The sequence below is a fragment of the Artibeus jamaicensis genome, unplaced genomic scaffold (genome assembly GCF_021234435.1).
Source record: "Artibeus jamaicensis isolate MK-2021 breed Jamaican fruit bat unplaced genomic scaffold, CSHL_Jam_final scaffold_461, whole genome shotgun sequence".
In the NCBI taxonomy this organism is placed as follows: Eukaryota; Metazoa; Chordata; class Mammalia; order Chiroptera; family Phyllostomidae; genus Artibeus; species Artibeus jamaicensis.
In genome coordinates this window covers 11237038-11250155 of record NW_026522045.1, presented here as the reverse complement: position 1 = coordinate 11250155, position 13118 = coordinate 11237038, and the positions used below count along the sequence as shown (strand labels likewise).

General features: G+C 37.4%; 1 protein-coding gene across 6 annotated transcripts in view; it reads right to left on the bottom strand.

The window, feature by feature from the left end:
- Window positions 1–13118, bottom strand: part of TMEM164 (transmembrane protein 164) — a 209814-nt gene that overhangs the window by 110796 nt on the left and 85900 nt on the right. For 4 of the 6 annotated variants that reach the window (XM_053657459.1, XM_053657455.1, XM_053657456.1 and 1 more), the window contains one exon: window positions 5453–5502. The exons of the other annotated variants lie outside the window; for them this stretch is intronic. Coding sequence is in view for 2 of the 4 variants with exons in the window: in XM_053657455.1 (XP_053513430.1) it covers window positions 5453–5502 (50 nt within the window). In the remaining 2 variants the exon portion in view is untranslated. The remainder of the gene's footprint in view (window positions 1–5452; window positions 5503–13118) is intronic. 6 annotated transcript variants of the gene reach the window in all.

Below are 13118 nucleotides of genomic sequence, written 5' to 3'. Positions count from 1 at the left end.
ATACTTGGGATTTATTCTGGGGATGCAAGGCTGGTACAGTATTGCAAATCAATAAATGTGATATTCCACATAAAAAAATGAAGTATGAAAATCACATGGTCCTATCAAAGCTGTAGAGAAAGCATGTGATAAAATCCAGCACCCATTTATGACTTTAAAAACTCTCAGCAAAGTGGGAATAGAGAGAACATAGTTAAACATTATAAAGGCCATATATGACAAACCCACAGCCAAAACCATAGTCAATAGGCAAAAACTACAAGCATTCCCCTCAAGATCAGGAAAAGACAGGGATGTCCACTTTCATCTCTCCTTATTCAACATAGTACTAGAAGTCCTAGCCACAGCAGTCACAAGAAGAAGAAATAAATGGCACCCGAATTGGAAAGGAAGTAAAACTGTCATTAGTTGCAGATGACATGATACTGTATATAGACAACCCTAAAGATTCCATGAAAAACTACTACAGCTGATAAATGGATTTAGTAAAGTAGCAGGATACAAAATAAATATCCAGAAATCAGTTGCATTTCTATACACCAATAATAAACTAGCAGAAACAATCCCATTTACAATTGCTTCAAAAAATATCTAGCAATAAATTTAATGAAGAATATAAAAAACCTGCACTTGAAAATTTATGAGACACTAAATAAAGAAAATAAAGAAGATACAAATAAGTGGAAGCATATACTGTGTTCATAGATAGGAAAAATTAACATCATTAAAGTGCCCATGTTACCAAAAGCAATCTATAGATTGAATACAATTCCTATCAAGATTCCAATGACATAGTGGAATCTTGATAGAACATATCTTTACAGAAATAGAATAAATGCTTCAAAATTTTAGGTGGAATAGTTGGAAGAATCATGTTACCTGATATCAAACTGTACTACAAGTCTATACTAATCAAAAGAGCCTGGTAGTAACATAAGAAGAGACACATGGACCAATGGAACAGAATAGAGAGCCCTGAAGTAAACTCACACCTTTATAGTCAATTAATATTTGACAGAGGAGGCAGGAAGATACAATGGGGTAACAAAATACTAATCAATAAATTGTTGAGAAAACTGGACAAATACATGCAAGAAAAAAGGAAATATACCACCTTATTATACACTATACACAAGAATAAATTCAAAGTGGATTAAAGACTTAAATATTAGACTCAAGACAATAAAAATCTTAAAAAAAATAAGCAGTAAAATCTTGGACATTTCTCATACCAACATTTTTTTTCTGATATATCCCCTCAGGCAAGGTAAACAAAAGATAAAATAAATAAATGGGACTACATCAAACTAAAAAGTTTTTGCACAGGAAAGGAAATCATCAACAAAATGAAAAGAAAATCTATTAAATGGGAGAACTTATACACCAATAATTCAACTCATAAGGGATTAATATCCAAAGTTTATAAAGAACTTATACAACTCAACACCAAAAAAACAAACAATCTAATTAAAAAATGGTCAAAGGACCTGAATAGACACTTCTCCAAAGAGTACATACAGATGGCCCATAGACATATAAAAAGATGCTCAACATCACTAATCATCACAGAAATACAAGTTAAAACCACAATGAGATATCAACTCACATCTGTCAGGCTACCTATCATCAATAAATCAACAAACAACAAGTGTTGGCACAGATGGGGAGAAAAGAGAACCCTCGTGCACTGTTGGTGGGAATGCAGACTTGTGCAGCCACTATGGAAAAGAGTATGGAGTTTCCTCAACATTTAAAAATGGAACTATCTGGAAAGCATTATGCTAAGTAAAGTATGCCAGGCCATGAAAGACAAATACCATATGAACCCATCTATAGTGGAATGTAATCAACAAAACAAACAAGCAAGCAATATAGAACCAGAGGCATGGGAATAAAGAATTGACAGTGACCAGAGGAGTGGCAGGAGGGGCATAATGGGCAAAAGAAGGAGAAAGGTTGCCAAGGAACATGTATAAAAGACCCATGGGCAAAAACAATGGGGAGGTAGGATTGAATGTGGGAGGTGGAGGAGGGTAGGGTGGAGGGGAATAATGGGGAGATATTGAGGACAGTTGTAATTGAACAACAATTAGAAAAAAGGAAAAAAAAAATGGACTGTCTTATGACCCAGCAATATAAATTCTGGGACTATATATACAAAGAAACCCAAAAACATTAATTCAAAAATATATATACATCCTATGTTCTTTGCAGCAGTACTTACAATAGCCAAGATTTGGAAGTAGCCCATGTTTCCATCAGCATATTGGTATATACAAAAGCATGGGTACATTCACACAATGGAATACTACTCAGCCATAAAAAAGAAATCTTACCTTCTGCCACAGCATAGATGGACCTGAAGAGTATTATGCTAAGTGAAATAAGCCAGTCAGAGAAAGACAAACACCATATGATTTCACTTATATGTGAAATCTAATGAACAAAATAAACTAACAAAATATAAACAGACTCAGATTCGGAGGAGAGACTGAGAGCCATTAGAGGGGTGGGGATTAGAGGGCTGCAGGGGGGGGGGGGGGGGGGGGAAGGTGAAGAGATTAAACAAACAAAAGAAACCTAATACAGACAACAGTATGGTGATTAACATAGGGAAAGAGGACTGCAGGGGAGGTAGAAGAGGGTGAGGGGTGAATTTATGATGGTGGAAGGAGATTGGCTTTGGATAGTGAACACACCATACAATATACAGGTGATACATTATAGAATTCTACATCTGAAAGCTATATAATTTTATTAGCCAATGTCACCCCAATAAATTGAATTTTAAAAAGTTCATGAGATGCCATAGATGGTAGTTCAGTTCACAGGGAATAATAGGGATTATTTAATATCTTATGCTACTATAACTAACTGGTTATTCACCTTTAAGAAAATAGTCTTGACCAAGACTGGAAACCGGAACTTACATAATAAAAAACTCATATTTGGATATGAAAAAGTGAAAAAAAATGTGGAAAAAATATACCATTAACAAAGTCAACACATACAGATTTGGGAGAGATTATCTATAACAATGATAGACAAAGAGCCAATAACTAAAATATGCAAAGAGGTGTTACAAATTAAGAAAAATATAAAAACCCATAAAAATGGGCAGATAATATGAACAGATAATTCAAGAAACAAATTTAATTGGACAAAAAAGTATAAGATAATGATGAAATGCATTAGTAATCGAGGAAATTCATCCAGTAAATTGTAAAATTATAAAAGAACTATAACGCCTTATGCTAGTAAGGATATGAAGAATAATCTCATATTTGTGTACAAAAGGTAAAAGTAAATTATAATAGCCTGTTTTTATAAATCAATATGGACAAATATGTCACAAATATATATATACATTATATATAAAATTCACATGTGTGTATGTATGTACATATAAATGTATATAGCACCAGCATATAAGGGAATATGCACAATGATGTTTATTTCAGCATTGATTATAGTGGCAGAAATCTAGAAAGAATGAATGTAAGTGTTCATTACTAGGAGAATGGCTAAATAGGTTGTTGCATCTGTATAAAATATTCTGAACCCTTGTTTTAAAAGAGTAAGATCTGTACCAATAGACTTCAATAGAATTCAATGAGATAGTGTTGATTGAAAGAAGCAAAGTGTATTATATATAAAATTATATATTTGTAAAATAATGAACAAAAACCTGTGTAATTGTGTATGTGTCTATATACACATATGAACATGAAAAAATATGGAAGGATACATATTTGTTTGGTAATATACAAGGATGTCATGGAAAAACAGAGGAGCCAAACAAAACAAGGAAAAGGAAAAAAAGGCAACTGTAAAAAAAAATATAAATCCAGCAGTCATATTTATGTATTTTACATATAAAATGTACCGTATTTTTGCCAAGGATCATGCACATCCACATCTTTGGCCCAAACTTTCAGGGAAAAAATCTTTTGTTTTAATTTTTAATTCAATTATTTACTTATTTATATTTAGAAACAAAACTGATTATTATATTTCAGGGTATTATTTTACATATGGATATCATTATTGCTTTCTAGAGTTCCACTTTTAACACATAAGCATACATAACAAGTAAAAACTTTTATACAGATACAGAATCAGTACTGCCTATATATAATGCACATCCTTATTTTTCCCCTCAATAATTTGGGTGAAAAGAGTGCACATTATACACAGCAAAATATGGTATATATAAAATGAAATAAGTTTTAAAAAGATACAGTAAAAATCCTAAAGAGGATCTCTCCTTATAAAGAAATAAAATAACAAAAATTATCTCTTAACGATAGAATTAAGGGTGATGTTTATTTTCTTCTTTATGTGTCCCTGCGTTTTCTATAATGAGAATTTTACTTTCGTAAAAAAGAAATAAAATGAATATATGTTACTTTGAAAACATCACACTAAAAAACAGAGCTCATTTTGAAAAATCAAGGAAGGAAACAGTGTTAAATACCTCTTGCACTCAGGAGCTGTCCAAGTGGGAGATAACATGAAAACAAGTTCTATTACCCCTCATTCAGCAGAAAGTTACTCACCAAAGCCAAGAGACTGGGTGACTACTGCAAGAAGCTATTTGAAGCAGAAAATATAGTATATTTTCCCATACCTAACACTTTAATGATTTATGTATATCAGAAAGCCATTTACATCACTCTCAATTATCCAAGAATTTCTGGGCTCTTTACTTTTTGTCTGTTCCCCCCGGCCTATGGCCATTTCACTGGTCAGGAAGAGCTCCAAAATGGGGTCAGGGAAGGAGAAAAGAGATGACATTAATTTGGTCAATTTGGCTTCCTATTAGCAACTCTAATGAAAGGCTTAATAAATGAGATGGTCACAACTCATGGTTACAATGATGGTTCCAGGACTCTTAAGAATTTTATTTAAGCAAATGTGCCATCAGCTAAATACAATTTGCCTGAAATTCACTTTAATGGGTTTAATGCTTGCTATTTTTAAGAAAGCCAGGACTTGTAATAAGCTGATACTTTTCTCTCCTCACTTTAAAAGGAAAAAACATAAAACACAAAAACAAAGACCTTCAAAGTGAAGACATATCTTCACTGGAGTGACAGGACCATAAAGAAAAGAATCTTGAGATGAGATAAAATGTCTTGTCCCCAGCTTGCTCTCAAGCAGAAGTTTAAGAAGACAGAAAACTTCCAAGGGAGCAGGCCTTGGTGATAAACCACTACCACAAGGAATAGCTAAAAAGGATTTGTCAGGGCTTGACAAAAGCCAGATCTCCACATACAATAGTTCCCTGTTTCACTGAGACCTCACAGACTTTTGTCCCTTGGGATGCACAGAGACAAAGCAGTGCAGGCCCACAGAATTCACAGCAATGAGCCCATCACCCTAGGTTATCAAACAGACAAAAGTAGTCTGAATAGCAGTGGCAACAGTGTAAAAAACAATTTTCCCTTACTTGAAGATGACGATAGCTCCCGGACATGGAGGGCAGGCCAGGAGAAAAATCTGCAATGGAAAATGAATGAAGCATAAGTATTTAAAAGAAATGCTAGATCCAGTGAGACAATGATACTTTAATAATAATAATAATAATAATAATAATAATAATAACAACAACCAAATTCTAACCCAGAAAATGTAATATAAAAATTAAAAGGCAAGCAGGTAGTTTTCCGAACACGTTTATGTTTGCAAGTGCATCTAAATGTGTATGTCTTGAGTGTGTATGTGTGTGCAATAGGAGGGAGAGGGACAGAGATGGAGAGTAAGGGAAGGAGATGGAGAAACCTTTCTTAGGCCCTCTTAAACTCAGGAACACTTCCTCTTAACCTCTAAAACAAGACTCAATTTTCAACACTTCAATAGGAGACAAGTAGCCAGTCAGATAATCTTTCAACCCAAGACAAATACGAAGAGATTGTGAACATAGAACAAGTATATAGACTTCTGGCAAAGATGGAGGTATAGGTATATACACTCTGCCACCTAGCACAACCAGAAGAAGGACAACAACAAATTTAAAAACAAAAAACAGACTGATAGAAAATCGAACTGTACGGATGTCCGACAACCAAGGTGTAAAGAAGAAACATTCAACCAGACTGCTAAGAGGGGCGGAGACTACAGCCAGATGGAGAGGACCAGTGGCAAGGCAGTGGCTAGCAGAGTGGGCAGTCCCACATTTCCATGCAGATACATCAGGAGGAACAAGTGGTGTGTGAGACAGACCACGCAACCCAGGATTCTAGCGTGGAAATAAAGCCTGAAAACCTCTGACTAAAAAAACCTGTGGGGGTTGAGGTAGCAGGAGAAACTCCCAGCCTCACAGGAGAGTTCCTTAGAGAGACTCACAGGGTCCTAAAATGTACACAAACCCACTCACCTGGGAATCAGCACCAAAAGCATCCAATCTGCTTGTGGGTAGCAGAGGAAGTGCCTAAAAGTCTGCAGAGAGTTGAACAAGCAGCATTGTTCCCTCCTGAATCCCTCCCTCACATGCAGCAAAGTGGGTTGCCCTGCCCTGGTGAACACCTAAGGCTCCACCCCATAACTATGTAACAGGTGTGCCAAGACAAAAAAAATATGGCCCAAATGAGAGAACAGATAAAAGCTCCAGAAAAAATGCAACTAAACAATGAGGAGACAGCCAACCTATCAGATGCACAGTTCAAACTACTGGTAATCAGGATGCTAACAGAAATAATTAAGTGTGGTCACAAAACAGAGGAAAAAGTAAAGGCTATGAAGAGTAAAATAAAGGAAAATACACAGGGAGCCAACAGTGACCAGAAGGAAACCGGAACTCAAATCAACAATTTGGACCACAAGGAAGAAATGAAATATGCAATCAGCACAGAATGAAGAAACAAGAATTCCAAAAAATGAGGAGAGGCTTAGGAACCTCTGGGGCAACCTTAAATGTTCCAACATCTGAATCACAGGGGTGCCAGAAGGAAAAGAGGAAGAGCAAGAAATGGAAAATTTATTTGGAAAAAATTATGAAGGAGAACTTCCCCAATCTGGCAAAGGAAATAGACTTCCAGAAAATCCAGGAAGCTCAGAGAGTCCCAAAGAAGTTGGACCCATGGAGAAACACACCAGGCACATTATAATTACATTACCCAACATGAAAGATAAGGAAAGAATCTTAAAAGCAGCAAGAGAAAAGGAGACAGTTACCTATAAAGGAGTTCCCATAAGACTGTCAGCTGATTTCTCAAAAGGGACCTTATAGACAAGAAGGGGCTGGAAGAAGAATTCAAAGTCATAAAAGGCAAGGACCTACATCCAAGATTACTCTATCCAGCAAAGCTATCATTTAGAATGGAAGGGTAGATAAAGTGCTCCCTGCATAAGTTAAAATTAAAGGAGTTCATCAACAAGTCCTTATCATATTGAAATGTTAAAGGGACTTATCTAAGATAAAGAAGAAGATCAAAACTATGAATAGTAAAATGACAACAAACTCAGGACTTTCAACAACTTTCAATAACCAAGCCTAAAAAAAATTAAAAAATGAAAACAAACTAAGCAAACAACTAGAACAGGAACAGATACACAGAAATGGAGATCACGTGGAGGGTTATCAGCGGGGAGGGGGAGGGGAAAGAATAGGGAAAGCACAGGGAATAAGTAGCAGAAATGGTAGGCACAAAATAGACAGGGGGAGGTTAAGAATAGTATGGGAAATGGAGAAGCCAAAGAACTTACATGTATGACCCATAGACATGAACTAAGGTGGAGGAATGATGGTGGGAGAGGTATACAGGTGGTGGAGGAAAATGATGGTGGAGGGAAATAAAGGGGATAAAAATGGGACAACTATAATAACATAATCAATGAAATAAAATATATTTTAAATAAAAGAACAAGTACACAAATGTCATCTGGTTTGCCTCCTATGGGGATTGTGAGTTAATTAATACCCAGCACTCAGATTTAGCAAATAAAAATGCCAGATACCCAGTTAAACATGAACTTCATATAAACAAAGAATAATGTTTTAGTATATTTATGTTATATGCAATATTTAGGATATATTTATATTAGAACATTATTCAATGCTTAGCTAAAATTAACGTTTAACTAGTCATCCCGTATTTTATCTGGCAGCCCAATATTGTCACTCCTAGGCTCTCTACTTCCCTTTGATTTTGAAAGGGAGCAAAAATCTGTCTCTTTGGCCTACGGATTATATTAGGCTGACTATTTTTAAGAAACAGCAGACACAGGAAAAGCTCTGAAAACTGAGTAGAAGTTATCCTTTTGTAAGGGACATTTACACTAATAAAGGAAACTCCACTTGTATGGGTGTTTCCCTCTGAGCACCAGGAAGAGAAGGATGACTAAATCTCTAGCAGCTCTTCCATGTAGAAGGCAAGGACTTAATTAAATCTGTGTAACAACTTTACTGTTATTTATTGTGCTTTTTCTTGGTCATCTCCCAAAACTCACCCCTCCCTCCCCAACTTCTTCCTTTATCTTTAGCTGGAGATGGTATTTAAAGAGATGGCTTAGACCATTTCAAGGAGTTACTCTGTTCCAATGTGTCTCTCCCATGTACAGCAGAGGTATATATTTTATTCAACACCTATTTGTTTTTCTTTTGTAAATATATCTTTTATAACAAGGGCATCTCAGGCAAAAACCTAGAAGGGTAGAAAGAAAATTATTTTTCCTCCCCCATACTGAATTGGTTTGTTTCTAAGCATGACTGAGTAGTTTTTTCCTTCTATTCTCCATCCAGGTCAAACCAAACAAAAAGAACTTTGTCCTAAGAGACAAATCAGTCCAGTGCTACTTCACTTGATCTAAGCCTGGATTACAGCCTTCAGAGCTGTAGCAGGTTGACCTTTGCTCAAGTGCTGGTTCTCCAGAGGGACAAAGAAATGTCTGCAGATCACTTATTAAACATGAGAATTGCTGGGCTCCTCCATTACATATGCTGATTCCAGAAGTTTGAGACTTCAGGAAACTGCACATTTAATACCCAGGACATTCAACCACTCCTAGCAGCCAGATAATGCTGAATGTTTGACCTTGGCCTGAAGTCAGACATTCAGCGGGACTAAGGACTGATAAAAAATGAATGCATGTTTTTGGAGTTCTTTCACCTACAGTGACTTAATGGTGTAGTTTACAATATAATCAATATATGTCCCTATCTTGTGAGCATTTATTAATACAGATTATCCGCCTTACAGATTTGTTTGGCTTTGTCATATGTATATTCTTTAGCATTTGCTTCTTTAGTTCCCTCAGAGTACACATTTGGAAGGAAAGGATACTATAAGGAAAAACCATATAAAAAAAGACACCCACTTGAATCCCTGCAAAGAAGACAAAAGAATATGAAACAAACACAGGCAGGAGCCCATCACCTGCACAATACCTCATCAGAGAACCCTCCAAGGAAATATCCATTGAGAATGTGCCTTTCCCTCTGTGGATCAATTTGATTAAAGGTAAAAAACTAATGACGATTACAGGTCCACAATCCTTTATAGGCAATCACCAAATCAGAAAAGCTCTCAGAGTCAGTTTTTTTCAAAGCTAATTTGGTAGGAAAATATGACTTGAACTGAGCTGAGACAATTAACAGACTTAGTTTAACACACTTTTGGTGACCATGCATTTTTCCATAAAAAATAATGTATTTTGATTATGGGGTGCTACCTCAAATCCCACTGACAGTATATGTACAATACTCTACATGCACTATATTGCCTTTCTAACATTCAAAAATTTTGACTTATGAAATACATATGACCTTAGTGGTTTGTGATAAGGATTGTTGACTTGGAATTCATTCATTCAACATGAACTTATCCCCATTCCAACTCTTGGGGGCAGTCCAAGAAAGAACAAAACAAAGCTACTATTCTTTACCACCAACCCAGAAATAAAGTTACTCACCTTAGTTAAGGGACCAAATTAGAGGCTTCGCATAGTTACCCAGCATCTGGCCCATCACAGGCTACACTCAGAAGCTACAGTATACAGAACAGAGACGGGCACCCAACCACCTTGGAAAGGTCCTCAGTACTTCTGGAGTCTGCTAAGAGCTATGCCAACAGCCTTCCTGAGTTTTTCACAGTATCCATGATACTTCTAACATGCTAAACAAAAAATCAAAATATACCACTGGATCCAACATTTAACTCTTAATTTTCTACACTCACAGCCAAAAAGAGAGGAGTAGATTCTTAGGGACAGATTTACCTATAGATGCTAGATTTAGCTGGTTCTCATCCATGACGGCACTATGCCAGAAGCCCACAAACGTACTAAAGGGAGGAAGCCTCGCATTTCAACCCAATAGGGTGTCATGTTATTTTCAATTCAATCATGGATCTAAATTCTTTTGAGGAAATTAATCTACTCTTGACTCTAAGTTAGTTTTCTAACAGTTGACTTTCATGTGGTCACATCATTCTAATAGAGCAGGCAGTTAGGCTCCAGCAGAGCAGGAACCATAGACCAGGTATGGAATGTCACCAGAGCAGAAAGTCCTGAGTGCCTAGTAATGGGTAAAACTGAGACACAGCAGGCTATAACCTTGCCCACAAGGTGACCTTTCCTCCCCAGCATGTCACTAGACATGTGGTTTGGTCTCCTTGACCTTTTTATATTGTTGGTTGTGTGGTTTAGACACCCTGGGAAGAGGAAAAAGGAAGCCAGAGAACAGCTTCATATGGCTTCCATACAAGCCCTTACATGACTACTCCCTTAAACATTAAGTCCCAGAACAATGAGGCTCAGATCAACATCAAATAATCTTAGAAACAAAGCCTTGAGCCTGTCGACCACAGAGAGGGAATTTTGGTCCAACTAGAGCTGACATTCAGGCCTCCATTGTGTTTCAGCTCCAGGCCCAGAAAAGCAGCAAAACCAGATAAAGCAATATGATTGATGACATCAGGACCAGGTGCAATGACTAATGACTCTCTCTACCCTAATGCCAACCAATCAGTAGAGACCATGTCCTGGAAAGGACATACTGGAAAGCTAATGAATATTCAATTGAGATCCTCCCCCAAGACCTCCTCTAAAATATCCACCTTTGGAAAAACAGATAAAAAGCCTAAGACAAAGAACCCAGTGCCATGTGCTCTCTCTCCCCTGAGCATGCCCATACCTCTCCCCACCACATTCTTTCCTAAGGTGTGCACTCCCTCTTTCCCTTTCCCTCTCTCTCTCTCTCTCTCTCTCTCTCTCTCTCTCTCTCTCTGTCACATCCATGCTTTTTCCTACGCCCCCCTTCTCTCTGGAGCATGCTCACACCTTTCCTCCTCTTCTTCCCCCAGGCATGTAATTTTTGCTTTCTTTCTCTTAAGCTCCAAGAGCCCTTCCTTTGCCTCTGTAACTTGTTTCCTGAGCCCACACAGTTCAGCTGGCTCATAACTTCTACTTTTGTGACTTTCTAAGTAAAATTCTTACATTAGAGTTCTTGGCTCTTAATTGTCTTAGCCAAACTCAAGGACCAAGGTCTAACACTGCATTTGCTATTAACAATTCCAACTAGCACCTTGGCCTTTCTCATCTTGGCTGTATATTCTCAAAACCAGGATAGAGGGTATCTTTTTCAAGCAATCTTTAAATCAGATGTTTATAAACATCTCAGATCAGCAGATTTGAAAAAGAGCCCCCAATTCATCATACTCCATTTTCAGTAAACGTATGACAAGGAAAATTTCTGAGATGTCCTAAACTAAATTACAGTAGATGAAAGGGTGGAAGGAAGAGATAAGAGAGGTTAATCAGTTATCAGAACCAACAGAAAACTTCCCTCTCATTTCTGAATATATGTTAAAACATTAATCAACCTCCAGGTAACAATTTTCCATAATTATCTAGAGAAAACAGCTGAATAGCTGACCACTAGATGCCACCACATCTTGCTTACACATGAACTTTCCAGACTTTTGCCCACAACCAATCCAAAAGTAGCAAATACTTCTTCTTTACAGACTATGCATCCATCCTAGAACTTTTCTCCACTTAACTGCCTCCTAAATCCTTTAGCTATAGCCAATGTAAATTCTTTTGAAAAAACTCACATCTTTCTTCTCCAAACTCATTGTATAAATGAATCCAAACAACCCAGGATGGTGAGCATGTTGTCTTCTCCATCTAGCCCTGCTGCTGATGGCTTAGATGGCATGTCCCAGGACGTGGTCCTTTCACTGTCTAGCATATAGCTCAATAAACACTTTCTTTCAGAAAAACTTTCAGTCTCAAAGTTTTTTGTTTAACAATGGCCTCCTTTAGCAACTTCAAAGTTTTATAACATTAACCTTTCTACTCTGTCATGCTGGAGCCATATCCATAATCACAATTAACCACAGGAGCTACGGACAAATAACATTTTAATTCAGAGGTCCAAATGCCCCCAGCCTTTGCCTGAATATTCCTTCTTTCTTCCTTGGTTAGCTGCCAAACACTCCAAATTTTGGTAGCACATGTTTTAGACAAGTAGACAGAAAGCTAAATTTCTTTTCAGCTGTAGAAAGTGTGGGAAGAGAAGTCACTTGGAAGAGCAAACGAGGACAATAGGAAAATTAAAATGCATCTGAGCATATCTGGCACCAACCTGACACTTATGTATTCATGTCAAAATTTGCCCAGCTCAGCCTTTGCTGGTGTAGCTCAGTGGACTGAGCATAGGCCTACGAACCAAAGGGTTGCTGGTTCAATTCCCAGTAAAGACACATGCCTGGGTTGTGGGCCAAGTCCCCAGTGGGGAGTGAATGAGGGGCAACAACATATTGATGTTTTCCTCTCTCCTTCCATTCTCCTCTCTCTAAAAATATATTTGTTTTTTAAATTTGCCCAGCTCAGCACAAAAGTACATACATGGGCAAGTGACATCAGCGGTGTGGCAACATGAGAGATCCCCTTGGTGTCTTCCCCTGAAATTTCAACAAGTTGATCAGCTATAACTCAACAAATGATTCCCTCCTCAACATATAGACACACCTGAGAGATCTGCACATTTAAGCAACTAAAGGTAGGCAAATGAGAACAACAAAGGGAAGAGAGAAGGAAGGCTAGCTCAGAGGGCCACTGATGCAGCCTTGCAACCTGGAATTCATAGTGGGCTCCACTCAGAGAGGGGAGGA